The sequence below is a fragment of the Podarcis pityusensis genome (genome assembly GCF_964106645.2).
Source record: "Podarcis pityusensis genome assembly, contig: HAP1_SCAFFOLD_105, whole genome shotgun sequence".
NCBI classification, from domain to species: Eukaryota; Metazoa; Chordata; class Lepidosauria; order Squamata; family Lacertidae; genus Podarcis; species Podarcis pityusensis.
Window position 1 is genome coordinate 1 of NW_028293320.1, and position 23,523 is coordinate 23,523.

The 23,523-nt window shown below is 57.4% G+C and overlaps 1 protein-coding gene across 4 annotated transcripts in view; it reads right to left on the minus strand.

Moving 5' to 3' along the window:
• Positions 1-1,922: 1,922 nt before the first annotated feature.
• The window catches only part of SYNGAP1 (synaptic Ras GTPase activating protein 1), a 38,031-nt gene continuing 16,430 nt past the window's right edge, over positions 1,923-23,523 (minus strand). The window contains exons 1-10 of one of the 4 annotated variants that reach the window (XM_081024431.1): positions 18,662-18,791; positions 13,461-13,558; positions 12,613-12,734; positions 11,363-11,516; positions 11,171-11,269; positions 3,332-3,889; positions 3,068-3,212; positions 2,681-2,825; positions 2,301-2,537; positions 1,923-2,074 (exon numbers count right to left, since the gene is read on the minus strand). In XM_081024431.1, the coding sequence (XP_080880557.1) occupies positions 2,068-2,074; positions 2,301-2,537; positions 2,681-2,825; positions 3,068-3,212; positions 3,332-3,889; positions 11,171-11,269; positions 11,363-11,516; positions 12,613-12,734; positions 13,461-13,496 (1,503 nt within the window). In that variant the 5' untranslated portion in view covers positions 13,497-13,558; positions 18,662-18,791 and the 3' untranslated portion in view covers positions 1,923-2,067. Of the gene's footprint in view, positions 2,075-2,300; positions 2,538-2,680; positions 2,826-3,067; positions 3,213-3,331; positions 3,890-11,170; positions 11,270-11,362; positions 11,517-12,612; positions 12,738-13,460; positions 13,559-18,661; positions 18,792-23,523 lie in introns of those variants that run through there. The other 3 variants (XM_081024430.1, XM_081024428.1, XM_081024429.1) reach the window with 3 other exon arrangements.

Consider the following 23,523-nt stretch of genomic DNA (forward strand, 5'->3'; position numbering starts at 1 on the left):
TCTTGACTCCCTACTTTAGCATTCCAATCCCCTATAATGAGAAGAACATCCTTCTTTGGTGTCACTTCTATAAGGTGTTGTAAGTCTTCATAGAATTGGTCAATTTCAGTTTCTTCAGCACCAGTGGTTGGTGCATAAACTTGGATTACTGTGATGTTAAAAGGTCTGCCTTGGATTCGTATCGAGATCATTCTATCATTTTTGAGATTGCATCCCAGTACAGCTTTCGCCATTCTTTTGTTGACTATGAGGGCCACTCCATTTCTTTTACGGGATTCTTGCCCACAGTAGTAGATACGATGGTCATCCGAACTGAATTCGCCCATTCCCGTCCATTTTAGTTCACTGATGCCCAGGATGTCAATATTTATTCTTGCCATCTCATTTTTGACCACATCCAACTTACCCAGGTTCATGGTTCTTACATTCCAGGTTCCTATGCAATATTTTTCTTTACAGCATTGGACTTTCCTTTCGCTTCCAGACATACCGGCAACTGAGCGTCCTTTCGGCTTTGGCCCAGCCACTTCATCAGCTCTGAATCTACTTGTCCTTGTCCTTCGCTCTTCCTCAGTAGCATGTTGGACGCCTTCCAACCTGAGGGGCTCATCTTCCAGCGGCATAACTTTTATATACCTGTTGTCTTTGTCCATGGAGTTTTCTTGGCAGGGATACTGGAGTGGCTTGCCGGTTCCTGCTCCAGGTGGATCACGTTTGGTCAAAACTCTCCACTATGACCTGTCTATCTTGGGTGGCCCTGCACGGCATAGCTCATAGCTTCTCTGAGTTATTCAAGCCCCTTCGCCACGGCAAGGCAGTGATCCATGAAGGGTATCTCCGTTAGGCCCATCGATTACATCATTTTGAATAAGGTCTCTGGTAGTTTCCCTTCTTTAGCTTGGCCACATTTGCTTATTTTATCATGTTCTAATGCTATCACTCCACTGAAGTCACCCATTATTATTAGTTTGTCATTGTAAAAAGATTTACCTTTGTCAAAGGCATTCCTTGCCCCTCTCACCCATGGCTGACCTGGCCTTGAGGGCACCCTCTTTTGGGGGATGGAAAAGTGGAGGGGGGTCACTATTTTAACACATTAACAGTAGAGGTGCGCAGGTCCCCTTTACCAAACACAATGCATTACGTGGAAATTGCTGGCTGGCAGAGGTTCGCATAGCGAGTTCACAATTTCCATTGGTTCCTATGAGAACATTTCTAATGCGTTCCCAGCCATGGAATTTCTGCCCCACAAAGCCTAAATAAACCCAGGAAAGCCCTCTGAAACCTTTCCGCTCCTCAGCCAACCAGCAAAAGGCAAACAAGGAAGTAAAAAATGATGTTTGGATATCTGAATCTGCAATGCATATAGCAAGGTTTGGGCACAATTTCCTTGTGTTAAGTGAATTTTCACATGTATCTGTGTCTACATGGCTCTTTTTTGGAGGAGGGCTTCACTTACAGGAACTAAACTTTTCGGGGGGCACAGTGATATTGGGGAGGCAGAACTTAGCCCCCCAGTAGGATAATGAGGTTCTCAGCATTATTAGCAAGTGTCAGATGCCTTTTTCGCTAAAGTGGCCCAACCACAAGAGAGTAAGAACTGGGAACCACATATAGAAACTCATTAAGAAGGCAGGTCTGCTGGCTCCCACCCCACTAAGAAAGGACCAAAACAGAACCTGAGAGCACTCTGCAGGCGGGGTGGGGGTCACCACCAGAAAGGCCTTGTGTCACCCGCTCCACACCTCCCTCAGCTGGGGCACAGGGAGAAGCGCCTCAAATGGTGCATGTGGGAAGGCCCAGCAGGAGGAGGAGCCTGTTGGGGGCACCTGCGAGGGGGCCTGGCCCCACGGATGCTCAGCACCCACACTTTGGAACTCCCTGCCTATTGACTCAGGCAAGACAATTTCACTGTCCTCTTTTCAGCACCTGCTAAAAACATTTTTCTTCGGACCAGCCTACCCAGCTGTGCGGCACTTGCTTTCATCTCTTTGTGGCTTCCTTTTTTCTTCAATGTTTTAGATAGCTGTTTTTAACTTTGATTCATAAGCTGTTCTGAGGTTCTTTTCACAATCTAGTGGTGCAAAATTTTCACAAAATAAATAAATCAGCTAGACTAGCCCTGCCTGTGCCCATCTCAGCTGAAGTGTGCTGGAAGCAGCCCCAAGAGCCCTGGCTCTCAGAGGCAGAGCTGGGCTGGCGAGGGCTGGGCGGGCGGCCCCAACCCTTTCCACGCCTTTGCCCTGCTGAGCCTACTGCACGGGTCACCGCTTGTCCCTCCCCGCCTCCCCGCGACTCACGTGGAGAAGTTGGCCAGGTTCTGGATGACCTTGGCGATGAGGGTGAGGGTGCGGGAGGTCTGCTCGTCCGGGTACTCCTGCATGAGCCCAAAGAGGCTGGGGGACATGACGGCCGGGCACAGGAAGCGCAGGAAGAGGGAGGCGCTGATCAGGCGGTCGGCAATGTCCTCTCTGCCCCGCTCGGCGCAGCGCAGCCTCCATGAGGCAAAGACCTCCTTCAGCTCCCGTGGGAACACGCTGGGGGGCAGGGAGAGGGGTGAGCGGGCGGCCGGGCAGGACCACCACCCTCCCCCCGTGGACTGCCAGTCCCTGGCCCCACAATCCCCGCTTCCCCCCGCCAAACCGCCCACCCACCAGCCCTGCCCGCTCCCGGCACTGACCAATGAGAGTTGACGACCTTGCAGAGGGCCAGCTCGCAGCACATGCGCAGGTTGGCTTGGTGGTCTGCCAAGGTGGAGGCCGAGCACTTCATGGGGTCCACCTCACAGTTCTCCTCCGACTCATACAAGGCCCGGATGAACTCGCCTGTGGGGAGACGGGGCAGGTGGAGCAGTCCGGAGCCTGGGGCTGGGGGTCAGCAGCACCTCCATGGACACATGCCCCAGTTGGAGGCCCCCTCCTCCTCCTCCTCCACAGCTCAGGCCTGCCCTCCTCAGGAGAACCCCCGCTACACTCAGACCCTGCTCCAGGGTGACTTACAGCCTGGATGGAAGGACGCTTCCTCCCTCCCCTCCCCTCTCCCCCCAGCCCACCCGCCCCCTGCTCACCAATCGCATCTTTGAGGTATTTTTGTCCAATCAGCTTGAGATACTCCTCTATGGCTTTGGTGGCCAGCGTGTTCTCCCGGAAGATGAGGTGCTCCCGGTCCATGAAGCGATCCACCTCCGTCATGGCCATGTCGGACAGGAAGTCCTGCCGGGAGAGAGGCAGAGGGGGCGCTAGTGGCCAGGCGGCTCTCTGCCCACGGAATCCCCCCTCCCTGCCCGAGGCCCGCCCACCGACCCCTCCCTCCCCGATCCCCCCGGGGGTACCTTGGCCTTCCCGGTGCTCTGGAGGATGTGGACCAGGGCGCAGGCCACCTCCTCCTTGCTCTTGACGCTGAGGACGGGCTCCAGGACGGCGCAGAGCATGCGGTAGTTGTTGGTGACGTACTCGGCGAACTCCTTGTAGAGCTCCATGGGGAGGATGCTCATGGTCTGGAAGCGGCTCTTGACGCGGATGGCCGGGCAGCAGCCGGACTTGCTCTTGCTGGCGCTGGGCTGGCTGAGCGGGTACCACTGCTCGGCAAAGTGTCTCCCCGTCACGCTGGCGATGGGGATGCTGACCATGCCCACGTAGTTGCTCTTGTCCTTCTTCCGCTTCTTGTCCGTGTCCTTGTAGAGATGCAGCCGGATGGTCCGCACCGCCGGCAGGTTGTTGAACTCAAAGTGCTCCCCCCAGAAGACATTGTCTGTCCGCACCTTGCTGGTGGTCCGCGCGTACAGCATGTCGTCCAGGCACAGCTCGCAGTAGTAGCGCTTCTTGGGGGGCAGGTCTCGCGCCTCGATGATCCACAGCTTCAGGACGTTGTCCACACGGCGGCTGTTGTCCTGGGCAGGGGGGAGAGAAGGCGGGGGTCAGGCAAGTGGGAGGGCAGGCAGAGACCCCGGGTGCCAGCGGTGAAAGGGTCACCGCAGACTCCAGATAATGAAGGAGGCAGAGGCCTTGCAATAAATCCCCCTTGGGGAGGCCGCTGGTCTCTGGCCCCTGGGAGTGACTGGCAGGGACTCTCCAGGGGTCTTCTTTTCCCAGCCCTGCCTCCCTTGGGGTTGAACCTGGATATCCAAGGAAGCGGAATGTCGGAAGATTCAGGACAGTTAACAGGAAGTCCTTCTTGATGCAGCGCTGAAATAAACTAATAAGCTTGTGCTCGGATCCTGCTTCTGGGTATTCCATCATGGGTGTCTGGGTGGCCACTGTGAGAACAGGATGCTGGACTAAGTGGGCCACTGGCGTGAGCCGTCAAGCTTGCGGTAATACACTGTTCCTGACTCAGACCTGAATGCATGAAAGGGATAAGCCTTGAGCTCTGCTGCCAGTGTGGACGGAGTTCGCAGGCTTCCAGCAGGTTTTCCTTTCCATACCCACCACCTTCCTCGAAGAAAGGAGCCATGTGGAATTGTTCCCAGTTGCAAGAAAAACCATGTGAATGGAAAATCTCTCTAAAATGAGATTTTCACAGCCTGCAACTTTGCTAACCCAAAGATTGCATGATCCTATTTCTAAGGAAAACAAGGTTTTTTTAGGTCATTTGGAAAGATTTTCTTCTTTACTGTACTGCCAATAGTAGGAGACTTGCTTGCTGCAACTTCTGAAACTCGGTGGTTAAAAATCTTAATTTATTTGCAAAGCTAATTGCCCATGATTTATTCTAGCCTAAGTTTGTTTTGTGGGGAATGCTTATTTAAAAGCGGATGGTGGCAGATACGAGTCTAACAAAGTTTTAATGTCCTTGGAACAATTGTGTCAAGTCTGCGAGGGGAGAGGAAGAGTCTCTTCCAAGCCTCTCTCTCCAACAAGGAGAGGGGTGATCTCTGTCTAATGGGCTAACTGCACTTGCAACACTATGTGTGGTTTTAGTAGCCTCGTCTCCAAAAGGATCAAACAGGAGCAACCAGAAACCTCCAAGCAGCTGGAACTGACTCCCTTCTGAGGGACGGGGCCTTTTTGTCTAGGCAAGCGACTTGGGACATCCCCCCTAGTGATGCCCAGGACCTGGTACAGTATCTAAGTGTTCCTGAACTCCCTGGGAATGGTGAACACAGCGCTCTAAATGGACAATGGACCAGAAAATCCAATGTTCACCACATTTGACTTTGAAATAAATAAAGTCCCCAAAAAGAGGGGATTGAGAAAAAAGAAAGCTGAAAGGCAACGTTAAGGGGGTCAGATCAGAATGTTGGGGTGCCACAGATCAGGTGCACGTTCCTGAGCTGAGGGCCAAGAGGACACCAGCACCGTTAAAGAGCAGAGACAAAGAAGCTATTGGAGGCAAGAAGGATTCCTCCAAAAAATGGAAGTCTTGTCCAAATGAAGAGAATAAAGAGCTGGGGGAGACTTGTGGAAGGAGCTAGCAGCCAGCAGCAATTCTGCTTAGCTGATATTGCAGCTTCTGAGACCTTGTGATCAAAACTTGTAAATGGGGGCGTTTCTGAGGGTGTTTTGAGGGGAAGACCCAGAGTGCTGCCTCACGGTGTGCAGAGGACCAAGAGACGGGGAGGGCGAGGGACCTGCTGCAGTGACCTGCCACACCTGGGCTATGTTTGGCTTCCTGCCTGAGAAGGTGCAAAACTACACCTGCAGCAAGTGCACGCTGGTTGCCTTCCTGGAGGATATAGGAGACAGGCTCCCTTTCTGAAAGGCCAAGTCCCTAGTGCATCAAAGGAACCAATGCTCAGACTCAGAATAAGGCAGCTTTCTCCAATCCTACGTTCTGTGACAGAAACAGGAAGACACAGGTATGATAGACGACGATGATGATTTATTGAATTTAAATACCACCCTATACCAGCAGGTCTCAGGTGATGTTGGGGATCTTGTTTTATGACCAGGTGCCAAACTCCGGAGGGCACAAGCACCCCACAGAATCCCTGGCTCCACAAGGTGGGAATGCGGCGGGAAAGGAGACCTCCAAACCTCTTGCCTGGTGTGTAACAGCACCAACGGGGGGGGGTGTGTGCATCTGTCAGACCCTTAAAAGTCTAGCAAAGCCGTTGTCGGGGAAGAATGTGCCACCCCAATGCCAGAGGGCCTGCTCCCAACAGCGGCTGGAGCCAAAGCGTTTCCTCCAAGCAGCTTCTGGCAAACACCCGAGGCAAGCCCTAAGCTGACGGCTCTCGTCACGCCTGGCGGGAGGTTCTGTTGGGCACTTTCCGTTTGGAATCACGCGTGCTCCCCAGGCTTTTCAAAGGAAGATGACTGAACTCCTTGGGGACATGAAAGGAGTCCCTGTCTCCATGGATGACAGCCTAATCTACGGTACGTGAATGGGAGACCCTGACAAAACACCGGGACTCTGGGCTCAAGAGAAACAAGGAGAAAGGCGCTTTTGAGGAGTGCAGAACAGATTTCTTGGGACAAATAAAACTCCCAAGGTGGGACAAAAGCTATGCTCAGGAAAGGGAAACCCTGTCAGAGAGCTGAAAGCACCAACCAACACGACAGAACTGGGGTGCTTTTCGAAGAGGTGCAACCACAAAACCTGCTTACCAAAATCCACCACATTCTGGTTGTGAGGACCAGGTCAGGTGGTCACGTTTACGCAGAGAGAAGCCCCAATTTCTCCAGAAGTTGGACAGGTGTGGAATCCTACCATGACTGCCCCGCGTGGTTCAGGATGGGGGCCTGTTGCCTTCTGCTCCAGCACTCTCCCCCACCAAGAAAGGAGTGCCTGGCAGGGGGAGTATTGGGCATGCAAACCCTTTCACAGATACTTACATGTTGCCAGCAGTGGAACTAGACAGCTCTTCCAACGCTACCATTCTATGACTCTATGAGCTTCGTTTTCTGGGCCGGGAGTCCTGGAAGACCTTGCAGGCCTTCACCTCCCTGGCCTGGGAGGGCCCTGAATGACTCGCTACAAATGCAGAGGCTGCTGAAGAGGCTTTGGGGCTGAGGTATCAGTTAGAGGGGTCTTGCTGGCATCTTTAGTTTGGATGTTGTTATGATCTATGTGGAAATTGTTCCCTTTGGTTGTGTATTTCTTGATGTTTATGACTATTTTTGTTACGTTGCAATTATGTGTTTTTTTCTATGCTGTAAGCTGCCTTGAGCATGGTTTCAATTATGGAAAGGTGGCATACAACTAAGATTCTATATGTAAGCGTGAATTTGGGCAGTTTTATTTTCAGCCACTTTCCTGAGGATCTCTAGCACGGGATTTGTCTTTTCCACGGTCCCCACGCCGCCTCTTCACCAAGGTCTCTGTGACCCCAAGGGTTCACTCCTGGGCCATCACCTCCCATTCAGACCCCAGGAGCTTGTACTTGAAATTAAGATTATTATTTTTTGCTCCAAAGTTTACTTTACACTTGCTTACAGTGTACTGCAGTCACCCTTTTACCCCACATCCATGTATGTACTTTTTGTCAGATGCCTCACAGACGAAATAGAAGGGGAAGATTTGGATCAAAGATAAGGATGAGATCCAACCCAGTCCTGGCCCCGGCCTAAGGCCCCACAGCAGAAGCAGGAGGGTTGGGGGCTGGCTGATTTGTGAGCCTAATTCATGGTGTTCACATTAGCACTCCATGCCTGAAATGGCTCAAGCTCCAAATCTCAAAAAGGCGCCTTCCTCCTTCCCTTGAGACCCCTTTGGCAGAAGGGGGCCTCCCTCTTGGTTTTCCTCTGCCCTCAGAGGCTTGGGGGAGGGCAGCCCAGAAGAGGGCCTTCTTGGTGGTGACCTCTCAGCTGTGGAAATCCATCCCCCCCGAGGGCACCCCCTCACTGCACAGCTTCCAGAGGATGCTGGAGGTGTTATGCTTTTAGGACCCACCTTATTTCTGTGATTGTAAGTTGCTTTAAACTGCTCCTAACATTGTGTGCGTTTTGATTGCTGTAATCTGCCTTGGGACCTTAAAAGCATAACTCCCTCTGGATCAGGCCAGGTGTGGATGAACTGTGCAAAGTTAGCAAGCAGAATCCAAAAGCAAGAGCCTTCTCCTCTCCCGCGGTTTCCAGCAACTGGTATTTGGAAGCACGGCTGCCTCTGGCTGGCGAGGCAGAGAGCATCGCCTTCGTGGCTAGTAGCCATTTAATAGCCTTCTCTGTGAATTTGTCTGATCCTCTTTCAAGCCGGCTTGCTCACGTCCACAGAATGGAGGATGGCAGGATCCCCCAGACAGGCTCTATGGGGAGCTGTTTACAAAGTTCTCTGCAAATGTGACATGACCCCGCCGTGCAACATCAACCCCGCCGTGCCTGGAGACAGGCAGGCAGGTTGTGCATTGACAGCGGTGACCAGAGGAAGGAGGAGTACAGAGAGAGAAAACGCCGTGGTGCATCCGCAGCAGCGTAAGGGATGCCTTCATCCGCTCCAGCCCCAGCAGGTGCTGTAACCTTCCAACAGTTCGAGTTTGACTCCCCCCAGGTGCACTCCTCCATTGCCTCCCAAGACAGATGGACGCCAACAACTTCTGAAATCCATCCAAGTTGGTGGCCATCACTGTGAGAGGGAGTTCCACAGATAGATAAACAGCTCCTGCTCTGCAGTCTTCTTCCAATATCTGATAAGGTGCTTCATGAGATCTGAGCAGCTGAATCGCACCCAGAGAATCTCACATGGTGCTGATGGCCCAGTTGGCTCTGCCATGCTTCCAGGTTGGGTGAACTGAGAGGCCTTGGGGTAAAAAGGAGCTCTGTGGATGTATTCATGTTATCTATCTATCTATCTATCTGTCCCCTGCCGTTTCCCCTGATGGGACTCAACCAAAAGAAATCCTCAGACTTCAGTCACCAAGGCCTAAGCAAATGCCGTGAGGCAGCCGGCCAGAGCCCTGGCTCACGGCCAACGTCGTACCCTGCAAGTGCCCTGAGATCTTGTGATGAGGGGCAGGATATAAATCTAATGAATATAAATAAGGAAAAGACAAGAAGGGGAACCTTTCATGGTGGGACACTTCCTGAGAAGAGGCCAACAGCTGACATCGGCACCGGAAGTGAAAAAACCCTTTCCCAGAAGCACAGAATCGTAGAGTCGGAAGGGACCCCAGGGTCATCTAGTCCAACCCCCTGCAATGCAGGAATCACAACTAAAGCATCGCTCGGCCTCTGCTTGTAAACCTCCAAGGAAGGAGAGCCCTTTGCTCGCTTTGGCGTCCCAGAGGAACCTGCGGCTGGCAGAGCAACCCAGTTCACAACAACAACATCATCCCTCTCCTGCCAGCCAAGATACCTGCAGCCTGGACACAGAACTGCAAATGGGGAGGAAAGCCAGAAAAAAAGACCCTTTTCCAACCCCAAGAGAGGAGGAGGAGGAGAAGGAGGAGCGGCTCCTCGTTGCAAAGTGGCCTGACCTGGAAAAAGCTGCCACTTCAGCTTACCAGGCTAACCAAGAAGTGACAGGCGCTGCTGCTATAAGTGGCACAGTTCAAGGCAGGAGAGAGAGAGAGAGAGAGCGAGACAGGGAGGCCTCACCCACACCTCTGCTTGCCCAGCCACTTTCCCCCATGAAATGGAACAAACAGCAACCACGTTTTCCGTGGTTTGTTGCCTAGTCTGATTTAGCCCTAAAGAGTAAGTTTTTTGGGGAAAGCAGCAGGGCAAAGGCAAAACCAGAGAGAGATGTATGAAACTTAAGAGAAAGACGGCCCAGTTGACTCTGGCTCCCAGAGAATCATAGAGTTGGAAGGGACCTCAAGGGTCATCTAGCCCAACCCCATGAGATACGGGAATCTCAGCTCCAGCATCCATGACAGTTGGCCATCTAACCTCTGCTTTGAAACCTCCAAGGAAGGAGAGTCCGCCGCCTCCTGAGGGAGACCGTTCCACTATCAAATAGCTCTTGCTGTCAGAAAGTTCTTCCTGATGTTTTGGTCAGAATCTCCTTTCTTGTAACTTGAAGCCAGTGGTTCGAATCCAACCCTCCAGAGCAGGAGAAAACAAGTTGCAGCTTCCGTTATCTCATCTTGGGCTTTTAGCTCTCTGCTGCGAATCATTGTTTCTGAACCACAGTCATTCTCTTTTAAATTTCAAGGCTGAGACAGCACCGTTTGGAGGCAGCTAGTGGAGCCTGGTCTGTTCTGGGGCAGGAGGTGGCCCTTCCTTCACCACTACTGGCCCTCTGTGCCCCTGGCCCAAATGGAGCAGGGTGGAAACAGATGGCCCCAGGAAACCCGGGTCCCAACAGAAGGGCTGCACAAGTCAGAGATGAAGAGGAAGGTCTGCAGAAAAGCAAGTTGCCTCCCAGGGAACAAATGCCGCTCTCATACGCCGGACCCAATCCCTGCCATGCTCTGCTAGGGAGCTGGCACGCACACACACACACACACACACACACACACAGCCCGGGATGCTGGGCTGGGCTGGTCCTCTCCATCTGGGAGTGAAACAGGGATGCCCCAAACAAGATCAGCCAGAAGGAGGACGCCTGCCACGGTTGGGGGCCTGCTTGTGGTTCACGAAGGGGACTTCTCAGTGGCGACCCCAAGAATGTGGAACTGCCTCTCCAGAGAACTGCTTCTGTGGCTGAAGGTGCCCTTCCTCACGCCAGCCCCCAAAAGCGGAGGGGAAAGCGCTGCTGCCCTGCCTGCGATGTGCTGTGTGGAATTATTGTTTCTGCGGTTTTGGGGAGGGGGCAGATTTATTGTCGCGTGAGAAAAGGCGGCAGCTTTGGGGACTTTGGAGAGAGTGGAGAGAAAGCTTCCCTCCCTCCCTCATGACACTGGAATTTGTGGACATCCAACGAAGCCACAGGAAGTGAGATTCAGGACAGATAAAACAAAGTGCTTCTTTGGGCAGCGCCTACTTAAACTGTGAAACTCCCTCCCACAGGGGGCGGCGAAGGCCAGGATGGATTCAGAGAGGAGAATAAGGCTACTGATGACGGACAGCCACACCGGAGCCCGCCTGCCTCTCAATATCAGTTTCTGGGAATAGCGGGAGGGTCCCCCTATCATTTGTTGCGCCGTGGGGCAAAGCAAGGGGAGGACCCCCATCCCAGAGCAAAGCGGGTGCAAAGGAAGTGACCTCACGGGAGGAAGTGGGGGCTGACGGGCTCCCTGCCCACCTGAGAGCTTTTGGGGGGATCAGGGACGGGGAAGAGGAGCAGGCTCTCAAGCCAATGGCGAGGGCTGGCAGGCGCCGGGGGCAGCCCCGGGCCAAGGGGGGCCTACCTTGTTGGGCTTGACGGCCCTCTGCAGGTTCTCAATCCACTTGTCCCGCTCAGCGGCCGACCGGCAGGCGAAGCACTTGGTGCCCGAGGACGTGGTGACCTGGAGGGGGCGGCAGAAGGGCAGGGGTCATCTGCGCTCTGCGCGTGCCCAGGCACCCGCCCTCCCTCCTCTCGCCCCTCCCCCCCCACGTACCTCAAAGCAGAACTCCTGGCCCAGGATGCTGCTGTGGACGGGCTTGATGATGGAGTCCTCGTCCAGGTTGAGCTCCAGGGCCTCCGCGGCGCTGCTGGGGCTGAGCAGGGACTCGTGGGAGTGGGACTCCTTGAAGCTTTGCATGAGGCGGGCCCTGCGAGGGGCAAAGGGAGAGGTCAGGCGGGAAGGGGGTGGGGGGCAGGCGGGGGTGCGGAGGCCGCGTCCGGAGTGCGGGGGAGCAGAGGGAGGCGGGTCCAGGGGTGCCAGGGAGCCTGAGGGAGGGGGCGCACGCGAGGCTGCTCCTACGGGGTGGGGAGGGGGAGTGAGGGGGCAGGAGGGAGGTGCCGGTGGCGGCTGGGGCAAAGCCCACCCTCAGGCGGGGTACCTGGCGTCTGCCCCCCAGGGGGACATTTCTGCAGCTGCCAGGGGGGTCCCAGCCTGGAACGGGGTCAAGGCGGAGGAGAGAAAGAGAGAGAGAGAGAGAGAGATGGAGAGCAGCGTCAGAGGACAGGCGGGCAGCATCAGCCCCGGACACGGGGGGGGGAGAGGAATAGGAGGTTCCCGGGATGGGGGGACGGCCCCCCACTCTGCCCCACAGCTCCTTCTCTCTCATCCAGGGAAGCCTCTGGGAGGGAGAGAGGCAGCTGGGGGGCAAAGGGGTCCCCCACCAGCTCCGTGTCTCCGGTCCGAGGACAGAGCTGCCCCCCAGCCCTCTCAGAGGACCCCTCTGGGGCTCCCCTTGTGGGCAGCAGGTGCGAGAGGAGGCCTGTGAGCTGGCTCCTCTTGCTGGGAGGCCCCCTCCCTTCCCCAGTGGCATTTCTGCTCGGAGCTGCCGCCCCCAGGAGGATATTTTTAGCCAAGCGGCGTAAGCGGAGGGAGAGCGAGAGAGAGCCCAAGCGTGTCGGGGCTGCCGTCAGAGCGGGGGGGGGGCTGGGAGGAGGCTAAAAATACACGCGGGGACCCAGGGATGAGCCTCCCAGGGAGGCAGCCAAGCGCAGCCACCGCCGTGGGGAGGGAGGGGGGCAGCAGCAGGGGGATCTGGGGGTCGGGGTGGAGAGCGTGCAGCAGAGGAGGGCAACCCAGTGGCAAGGATTGGGGGGGGAGGGAGACGGGCCTGGCGTCCACTGCAGGGGATGGGGCACCCCAACCTGCCTCCCCACCTGCCCCTCGCTGGGAGGGGCAGCCCAGCCTCTACCTCTCGGGGGGGGGAGGAGCCCTGGCCCTCTTCGTTGCCGTCGTCATCCCCTCACCTGTCATGGTCGGCGCTGCGGAAGCGGGGCAGCATCTGGCGGAAGCTGCTGGTGCGGTCCAGCTTGGGCTGGCTCTTGGTGCGCTTGATGGAGCTCTTCAGGCGCCGGCTGAGGAATCCCTGCTGCTGGGGGGCCCCAGAGGTCGGGGGGGGGAGACAGAGTCAGAGAGGAGTTGCCTTTGACAACTGCCCCACAGCCAGAAACCTCTCAGCATGTCCCCCACCTCCGCCTTTGCTTTCCTGGGGAGGAAAAGGGCCTGTCCCCACACTGGCCCACTGGGGCTGAGCAGCCAGCCCCCCGGTCCCTCATGCCCTAGAGTACAATGGCAGCCACTTGGAGGGATGGGGGGAGCTGGTCAGCCGTGCATCTTCACCGCTGCCCCCCTTCCTGTACTGTGACCCCATATCTTGCTGGGGGTGGGCTCTTGCAAGGCAGCTTCTTCGGGTCCCGGCCCCCCTTTCTACCCCCCGCCCTAGCTCCAGCCCTGCCCCCCTGGGTCTGAGCAGCACCCAGGACCACTGGGCAGGGTCCCACAGGGAGGGGCTCCCTCCCCCAGGCCAGTCATCCCTCCCTGGCCATCTGTCGGGGATTCTTTAATGGGGATTCCCAGATTGCAATGGGTCAGACTCGATGACCCTCAGGGGCCCCTTGCAATTCTGCCGTTTCCGTGATTGGGTGGCCTCCCTTCGCTAGAGGGAGTTGGATGGCGGCCCCCAGGGATCCTGCAGGGGGGTTGGACTAGATGGCCCTAGGCTTCCCCTTCTGACTCTCCCATTCCAGGATTCCTCCTCCAGTTGCACGACCCCCAGAGGTGCGAGAGAGAGGATGGGGTGGGGGTCTTTGCTCACCGAGGGCCGGAAGGGCGGAGCGGGTGGGGCGTCCATGTTGATGCTGTACTGCTTCCCTCCGGGGACGCTCTTCCGACGGGACCGGGCAGCGTGGTGCTCTGCAAAAGGAGAGGCGGCCATCACGGGGGGTGCCCCCCTGTTGCTGTGGGGGGTGCCCTCTGGGAGCCAGTGGAGGAGAGTGGAGGCCACAGGGGGAGGGGGGCCCGGTGGGGCTGCAGGGTCTTCTTGGAGGGATGGGGGGCGACAGCAGGACACAGACAGCGCCCCCCTCCGCCGAAACGGGGGGCACCGTCCCAGCCTCCGCATGTGGTTGACAGAGAAGCGGGGGCGCCCCTTCCCCCAGCCCGGCTCTGGCCCTGGAAGAAGGGGGCTTCCTCTTCTCCCCATAGGTGACAGGGGCAGCATCATGGGGGGGCGGAAAGAGGCTCCTGTGTGCTGCCTCCAGGGACCGCCTGGCATGTGTGGCGCTGGGTGGTTGTGAATGAGCAGCTGGGGGGGGAGGGAAGAAGCACGCCGGAGGCAGCTCCTCCTCCACCTCAGGAGGGGCTGGGGGGGGACACACAGGAGCCTCAAATAGCAGAAAGAATTGGCGTCAGAGCTGGAAATAGCAGCAAAAGCTGCACAGAGGCCTGCCTGGCTATTTACGCCCCCCCCCCGGCCACTTGCCACCTGCATTTGAGAGAGCACCCACCAAACACCCCCCCCACAGGACCCGGGGGTCGGGGCTGATGCTGCACTCTGCCATCTCAGAAGAGGCATGGGGTGGGGGGTGCTTGCAGGCAGTGCCCTCCCCCTTCCCATCCTGGGGCTGCCAACATTACCCCCCTCGCAATGCCCTAGAGATGCTGCACCGGTTGGCTTTCTGCCTGTGACACTGCTCTCCTCTCTTGCTCCTCCACTTCCCAGTCCCTGCCCCAGACACGGACAACTCCAGGGAGGTCCAGCCTCGCCCAGCCTCCCGTTCTTCTCTCTGTGGGCAGCTAGGCACCCCAAAGAGAAGGGGCCCAGACGCCAGCAGGACTTGAGGGCAACACAGCTCCCCTCAGCAAGGGAGGACTTGTCCCTCTGTACCCGAGGACTGGAAAGGAGTCAATGGAACGCCAGTTCCGGGATATTACAGGCCACTCAGCCAAAAACGAGTGAAAAGCAGCGTTAAAGGTAACCTAAGCAAGAGCCCAGAAGCAGAAGCAGCACCAGCATGGCTTCTGCAAGAGCAGGTCCCATCTCACAAACCAGCCATAGAGACAGAGGATCCAAACTACAAGAAAGAAGATTCCACCTAAACATTAGGAAGAACTTCCTGACATTAAGAGCTGTTCGACAGTGGAATTTGCTGCCAAGGAGTGTGGTGGAGTCTCCTTCTTTGGAGGTCTTTAAGCAGAGGCTTGACAACCATATGTCAGGAGTGCTCTGATGGGGTTTCCTGCTTGGCAGGGGGTTGGACTCGATGGCCCTTGTGGTCTCTTCCAACTCTATGATTCTATGAGATCTGGCTGACGGGGTACTTGGACTTTCAAACAGCTCTGGACCAAATTCCTCACCAAAGACTTCTGAGTCAGCTGAGCAGTCAAGGAACAAGAGGAGGGGTCCTCTTGTGCACCAGGAATCGGTTTAGCTGCAGGATGTTTCCCACATGGAGAGAAACGGGGGTCCCCCAAGGATCAGAACCTGAGCTTTTTAACTTGCTCATCAGTGACCAAGAGTTAGGAGCCAGCAGTGAGGTGGCCAAGTTTGTGGATGACGCTAAATTGTTGTTAAAGCAAAAAGAGATTGCAAAGAGCTCCAAAAGGACCTCTCCAAACTGAGGGAATGGGTGGTAAAATGGCAAAGGCAATTCAGGATAAATTCAGAGCAAAGTGATGGGGGGGGGGAATATTAACTTCACATACACACTCCTGAACAGGAGGTGACAGCCCCCCAGGAGCGAGACCTTGGGGTCACAGCAGGGACCTTGGTGAAGAGGTTGTGTGGAGGCCATGAAAAAGGCAAATGCCATACTAGGGGTCTTTGGGAAAGTCACTGAAAATAAAACTGCCAATATTCCTACATATATACATAATTGTATATGTATGTCACTTTTCCACAATTGAAACCATGCTCAAGGCAGCTTATAACGTAAAGAAATACATAACTGCAACGTAACAAAAGTACTCATAAACAATAAATGAAACATAAAAAATAGAAAACCAAGCTAAACAATTTCCACATAAATCACCACAAAATCTAAAATGTTGATGCCATTCTACAAGTCTAAAGGGCGGCCACATCTGAAGCCCTGTGTCCCTCTCTGGCCGCCTGTTGCGGAGCTGGAAAAGGCTCAGGAAAGGACCACCAAAGTGAAGAAAGGGACTTTCTAGTTTAGAGAAGAGGCGAGTCAGAGGCACCACGGCAGGAGTTTATACACGCATGAAAAGAGTGGAGAGGCAGAAGTCTTCCTCCCTCTCAAAGCATTAGAACTTGTGAGCATCCCAGACAGCTGAACGTAGGACGCTTCATGCAGCCCACAATTGACCTCTGGAACTCTCTCCCACAGGAGGCAGCCGCCTTCCTTCGCAGAGCAGCCCCTGCATCCCCTCCATTGTTTGGGCTGCTCTTTTCCTGAACTTCCCAGCTCTGCAACCTCCGCAGTTTCGGGCGGCAGCAGCTGGACCTGGGCAGCGCATCTCAGGGGTGCTCCTCCCTCCGTCACTCACACGGAGCCGTCACTCAGCGCAAGGCCTGCCTTGAAACCTCCGACCGGGTCAGGGCACAGGAGCCCAGAGAGGGTGCCGGGGCAAGGAGCACCCAGCCCAGAAGGGCTGCTGGAATGTGAGCCGTCAGTCAAGTGGGGGTGCTCTTTGGCACATCTGCTGAGCAGCCAGATCTTGCAGCCTCCCCCCCTCCCCAATTTAGGCACATCTGCTCGGAAGCAGCTTGCCACGCTGACAGGATGGGGTGGGGGTGATGGGCGCTTGACAGGCAGGCTGGGAGTAATGGGGGGGCGCAGTGAGCGAGAGCAGGCACCAATCAGCCCGGAAGAGCCCCAAAGCAGCTGGACCAGCCTCCTGCTCTTCCCAGAGAGGCCCCCCAGGAGCAAGCGGGACCCGAACGCAGCCCCGGCAGCCGCCTGGAGCTTCCAGCCTCCCACAAGACCAGTGCCTCTGTCTCTGCATTGCCTGGTGGGCAGGTGGTTGGGCTTGATCAGGTGGTCAGAAGCAGAGGCCGGGGCTTTTGGGGGCAGCCCTTGGGGTTCCTCCTAAGCTGCCTCTTGGGCCGAGAAGGGGATGCCTGGCTGCTTCTCCCTGCCTGCAAGGGGTTCACAGGGCAGGAAGAGCCCAGGGGGCAGCTCACCTGCCCCCACCTTCCCTCTGCCCCATGGCTCAGCCAGGCCAAGCTTGTGACGGAGGTGGGGAGAGGAAAGGGCAGCGTCCATGGGGCAGAAAGCCCCCCACCCCCAGGGAGGACTTTCCAAACCAAGCCAGCCTTCCCGCTCTGGGGGCAGTTGAGCGGGGGGGGGAGAAGGGGGGGCTGTGGCTGATGAAGAGCTGCCAAACCAGGCCCAGTGGGGGGGGGAGCCATCCCTGGCCCCTTCCTCCCAGCATCAGCACTTCCCTCTCCCCCCCTGGCCTGGGGACTTCTGGTCCTCCCCCTGCCCACTGATGCCCCAGTAGCAGAAGGTGACTGCTGCCTGAACCCCAACAAGGGAGGGGCTGTGCCCACTGCCCTCCCCCAAGCACACAGAGCAAGGGATCTGCGCCTCCTCCTCCTCCGTGGGTGAGCCATCTGTCTTTGCTGCCACCCCCAGCCAGCCACTCGTCCAACTTGGCCGGTGCTCCCAGGCCCCCTCTCCAGGCTCTGGGGCACAGGCCCCCCTCCACCCACCCCACATCTGGGTCAAGGCAGCTTGAGAAAGAACTGGGGGGAGCAGCTGCCTCCTGCAGAGTGAGGCCACTGGTCCCTCCAGCTCAGGAGGCCTTTCCCAGCTGCCAGTGCCCCCCCCCCCCCGTCTTCCCACTGGGCTGGTCTGTCCAGAGAGGGAACCACAGAGCAGCTCTTCTGCCTGGTGCCCCCCCTCATGTCCAGCCCCAAGAAGGAACCACGTGGGGGGGTCTTTTGAGGCAACATCTCCTCCCCTACCCCAACACACACATTTCAAAAACCATCGCTGGGTTCCCTCTAAGCACAGCCCACCCCCAGGCCCCACCTGCAGGTCTCCTATGGGTGCCCATTCCTGCCCTGGGGTGCCAGCCCCCCGCCGCCACCATGTGGCTCTTGTAGTGGCTAAAAGGCAGCATGAGGAAGGAGAGGAAGCCACAGGAGCCCGGCCGGCAAGGGGGGTCTTTGGTCTGCTGGGGCTTCCCCTTCTTGGCTTGCTGGCCTGCCTTCAGGGGCTGGGGGGAGGCAAAGCCAGCCTGCAGCGTCCAGGTGAGCCTCTGCGGAGCCAGATGGACAGGTTTGTGGCACCTGCCCATGGGGGGGTGGATGCTCAGCTGCTGCCCCTCAGCTCACCTGCACCCCGGTCTTGTGCAGGCTGCCATGGGGCTGGGAGGGCATGCTCAGAAGCGCTCGCTCTTGCCGCTGGGACCTCCAGCCTTTGGGAGCAGTTCAGGCCCACCCTGAGGCACGCCAGGAGCCGGGCCGCTTCTGCCACTGCCGGGAGGAATTGGCATGGCGGGGAGAGGAATGAGGTGGGGGAGCTGCTGCTGCTGCTGCTTCCCTTTGGGGGTTCAGCTGGCTATGCTGGGCTAGGAGGAGGCCCCTTGGGCAAGGGACCCAGCTGCCACCTCTGCCCCTGGGCTCTCCCGAGGTCCTCCAGAAGGGTCAGGGAGGCGCTGCGCTCCTGAAGCGGGGGCCGCAGTGATGGCATCTTCGGGGGCAGCCTGCCCGGGTGCCGGGGGAGGGGGGCTCCCTGTCCCCCTCCCCCGTCACGCACGCACGACGCAGGCAAGCAGCGACCCCCTTCCCGGGAAGCGGGAGAGGCGAGCCAGCGCAGGCGGAGCCCCATCTCCTCTCGCCGGGGCCAGGTTCCGTAGGATCGGCCTCCGACAGCCAAGCGCCCCGGCGCAACCTCGCATGCCCTCGCCGGGGGCGCGCTTGCCCGCCGCCCTCATCCACTCGCTCGTCGGGGCAGAGACGCGGGGGCGCGCTGCTCCCCCCCCCGATGCCTCCTCCTCCGCCCGCGCAGCGCCCTCGCCCCCCGCGGCGGAGCCTCCGGCCCTTACCTGCGCGCCAGAGGGGCCTCCGGGCCGCTAGGGCTCCGTCTCCTCCTCCTCCTCCTGCCCCCGGGCGCGGCCCATCGGGGGGCCGCCGGGCCCCAGCCTAGCTGGCCATGCGGCCGGACCAGCGCCCCCAGCCAGCCAGCCCGCCGGGCCGAGGTCCCCCTGGCACCCGCCGGCCCGGCGGCGGCGGCGCAGCTGGCCCGCTCCTGCGCCTGCCTGCTCGTCGCCCGCTCGGTGCCCGCCGCCGCCTCGCCCGCCCGCTCGCTCGCTCGCTCCCCGCAGCATGCCGAGCCGTTGCTAGGAGACGGGCTCGCCTGTCAGCAGCCGCTCGCGGGAGAGCCGGGAAGGGACGGGCACGGGCAGGGCGGGCGGGCGGGCGGCGGCGGCGGCGGAGGGGCCCGGGACCCCGGCCAGCGGGGGCCGCGGCGCGCCCGCCACTCCCGAGCCCGGCCGCGAGAGCGCGAGGCGGGGAAGCCAAAACTCCCCCATGGAAAAGGCCCCGTCTGCAGCCCCCCCCCTGCTCTCTTCCTTGGGGACACGAAAGCGGGGCGCCCCGGAGCAGAACCCCCCAAGCCTGGACTCTGCGCGTCTCCCCCCCCCCGTCCCTCCCCGCTGCGCCCGGGGCCCCTCGGCCCGAGCAGGGTCACTCGGGGTCAGCGCGGGGGGGGCGGGGTCGCGCGGGCGCCGCTGGAGTTTGGCAGCGGGCCAGCAGGGGGCGCTGGAGGCCCGCGGCCGAGAGGGGGCGTCGCGTGTGCGCGTGTGTGTTGGGGGGGCATGTCCCCGGATTCCGCCTGTCTCCGGCTGCCTCTCCCCTTCATCTCTTCTTGGAGTTTCCATGGAAACCTTTTAAGCCAACTTCTCAGGGAGACAAAAATCTTTTTTTAAACCTCGAGCAGGAAAGGGGGGAAGGGAGGATGAAGAGGGAGGGGAGCGAAGGGCACACACACTGCCCCCTCCCCACAAGCCCCGTAGGAGAGGAGGGCGCAGGCCGGAGCCCAAAGACCCCCATCCCCGGAGAGGGGGCCCATGGGGAGCCAGGACAGGGGACCTGGGGGAAGAAGCAGGACTCCCCGTCCTCCGTCGGGGGGCCTGGAACAAAGCCCTCCACTGCAGGGCGAAGGCTCAACGCTCCCCCTCTCCCCGCAGCCCCCTGCAGGGAGGGCGTTTGAGCCAGGACTCCTGGGTCCCTCGCAGCCCCATGGAGCAGCAACACCCACAGAGACCCAGCTCTGAATAGGGCTGCCTGGGAAGGCAGCCAGAGGGAGAGAGGGTTCCTATGGCAACAGTTGTCAAGCGCCCAGGAGCCGTTCCCTTTCAATGGAACTCACTATTATGGGATGGGACGCGGGTGGGGGGGCTCTGGAGTGAATAGCTGAGAAGCTGCTGGCAGTGGGTCACGAGGGCGGGGGCTGCAGCTGAAGCCCAGCCAGGGTCCCCCCAACACACTCTCACACTCTTCCTAGGCGTGGGGCCTCCGTCAGCTTCCCCAGGAAGAAAGAGCACCCATGGGTGACCCCAGCGATATGAGGCGTCTCCTTTGGATGGGGATTCACCCAGAAAAAGGCTTCTGGCGCTTCCCCTTCCCTTTTCTGAACAAACCAAATGCTGCTACTTTTGGCGATTGTCTTCCGTGAACAGGGTCTTAGCAGTGAGTCCGTACGTGACTGTGGAGGCCAATTCTGGATCCACACGTCCTTCCACAGTGGGGACAGAGGTTTCTGGGCAGCAGCTGATCACGGGGTGGATTTGCCAAGCGTGACTTCCTCTTAGCACGTCTCTCCCTTTCGTCTTAGGCTAGTGTTTCCCAATTGTTGGTGTTTATACTACATTTTTTAAGAGTTGCCTTGAGACAGTCTTTAAACCTCTTTTGTTGACCGCCAGCATTACGGTTTCCATTTTTAAGTTCGGAATAGAGTAGTTGCTTTGGAAGACAATAATCAGGCATCTGCACAACATGACCAGTCCAATGAAGTTGATGTTGAAGAATCGTTGCTTCCACACTAGTGATCTTTGCTTCTTCCAGTACTTCCAGTACTATTAGTTCGCCTGTCTTCCCAAGTGATGTGTAAAATTTTCCAGAGACACCATTGATGGAATCTTTCAAGGAGTTGGAGGTGGCGTTTACAAGTGGTCCATGTTTCACAAGCGTACAGTATGGTTGGCAGTACAATAGCTTTGTCAGCAAGCATTTTGGTTCCCCTGCAAATGTCCCAGGCCCCAAACCAAGGGGACCCACCTGGCCCAGCACCCTGCTCTCCTCACGGGGGGCGACCAGGTGTCCCAGACGGAAGAAGCAGGACCCAATAACTTCACAAACACCCAACCATCTCACTTCTCACTTGCCTTTTTTCTACACGAAAAGTCCCTTTCTTCACAGGGGACTGCTCCATCTCTGGGCCACTTTCCTGAACCTTTTCCAACTCTGCAATATCCTTTCTGAGCTGAGGCAACCAGAACAGGACACAGGGCTCCACATGCAGCTGCACCATCAATTTGTATAATGGAATGGTAAGAGTGGCAGTTATGTCTTCGATCCCTATTCTAATGATCATAGAGGTCCCTGCTATGACCCCAAGGTCTCGCTCCTGGGCTGTCACCTCCCGTTCAGACCCCAGGAGTGTGTAGGTGAAGTTAAGATCCCCCCCCCCGACATCACTCTGCCCAAAGCTGTTTGGAAGTCCAAGGTCCCCATCATCCAAATCCCCTCTGTCTATAGAAGTGAATTGGTTTTAAAATAAATTGATTTTAGAATGCTGTGTTACTTTTATTGTTGTTAGCCGCTCTGAGCCCAGCTTTGCTTCGGGAGGGTGGGATATAAATATATTGTTATTATTATTATTATTATTATTATTATTACTGAGCTATTGACAATCTCAAATATCTCTAACAGGTTTGTGAGCTGGGACTGGGCCTTGCAGAAGCCATGCTGGTGCTGCTGCTTCCTTTCGTCCTCGTCCTCGTCCTCCTCCTCCATGGCCTTGGTTATTTTGCCTCTCCAGAGACCAGATCCAAAGCCCAGTCCATCCACACAAGCCACCAAGCGGCCATGGGACGAGGACACACTGCAACTCACCCTGAGCCCTTGCAGTGGGGCCAGGGCAGGCTCCTCAGGGAATACTTGGGGTCCCTTTGGGATGGGGTCTTGAAGGACGAGACGAGGAACGTATCCTGAGTCAGTCCACCTAGCTCACTCCAGCCTGCCCTGCCTGCTGGCTTTCTCTAGGATTCCAGGGAGGGGGCACAATCTCCCCACCAAGCCAGGCCATGGGTTTGTCTGCCCCTATAAATGCCACGTGGCATTGAACCCGGGGCTTTCTGCATGCAGAACAGACACTCTGCCCACAGGTCCTATCATGCCCTTTGACCAGAAGCCCTGGCTGTGGCTGCTCAGGGACCAGCGCTTTGTTCGGCAGCACCCTCGTCTTCCTTGTACTGCCTATATGCCCAAAGATGTCCCTGTGGGCCCACCTCCACCACCTCCGGGCCCCCACGCGACCCCTCTCACTGCACCCCACCACAATGCCAGTGCCACCCACCCATCCACGTTGGAGAGATCATGTTGGGGCGCCTCAAAATCCCTTCTTTGTCTCCCACACCCTGAACAACTGGGTGTCCTCAGCTAATCTGGGGCACCCCAACTCCATTATCTACTGCCCCCTCTCACCCCACGGTGGCACTTGTGTGGGGAGCCCAAGTGAAATCTCCATGGGGTAGTTGAGGGGGGACTTTCACCCCATGCAGGGGGTGGACATGGGGAAGGGAAGGAGAGTCCCCTAAGGAACAGTGACTGGGCAGACATCACCGCAGAAGTAGGCTGTCCTATCCTGAAGAGCAAAAAAGAGGACAGCCCAAACCCCTGCCAGCCTGAGGCTAATAAATAAATAAATACCCCCCCCCAAAAAAAACCCAGACATTTCCTTTAAAATATAAAATTCTCCCCAGTCAGGCATGTTGGTCCCCCAAAAGAGGACGTGTCTGGGATTTTCAGGACATATGGCAACTCTACGCAGAAGGGAAAACGAGGCAGGCACCTGTGAACACCCCCCACCCCAAATTGGTCTGGATTAGAGGTATTATTAAGGTACAGGTTTGTTAAGGAGGGGATTGGTCGGGGAAAGAGAAGCTCCCTCCCTTTCCCCAGTGACCCCCCAAGAGTCATGGGAGGGGGGCCTCCTGTGTGATTTCACACAAGCAGACGAAAGGGACACATCCTCTTGGCCCTGAGCCCCCTGGCCAGCCTCTGCCAGCTCAGGCCCCATTCAGACCACACCATTTCATTCACTATATGGGAATTTCTGCTCCTCCCTTTCCTACCCAGGGGAGCTTTTGGAGGAGGATTTGAGGGAACAGAACTGATTGAAGATCCCTCACATTCTCAACAGCCCTGCCTGGGGCACTGCCTGGCGTGGAAACGTAGGAAAAGCCCGCTGGATCAGGCCACCTAGTTCAGCTCCCTCTTCTCACAGTGGCCAACCAGTTGTCCCCAGGCCAGGAATAATAATATCAACTTCTATCCTGTCTCTTCCTCGCCTGTTCTCGAAGCTGGAAAGTCCCAACTGCTGCAACCTTTCTTCGCTCCCTCGCCTGGATCACTTCAGTGGCCCTTTCCTCAACCTCTTCCAACTCTACGATATCCTTTGTGAGGCGAGGTGACCAGAACAGGACACAGGGCTCCACATGCAGTCACACCACAGATTTGTATTACGGCATCTGTAGTTTTATTTTCAGCTCCTTTCCTAATGATCGCTAGCATGGAATTTGCCTTTATCAAAGCCACTGCACACAGTGGATCACTTGGATCAACCCCCTGTGATGGGAGCACTTTCACCACCAAATCCCCTGGGATGCACCACCGTGGGGGGGGG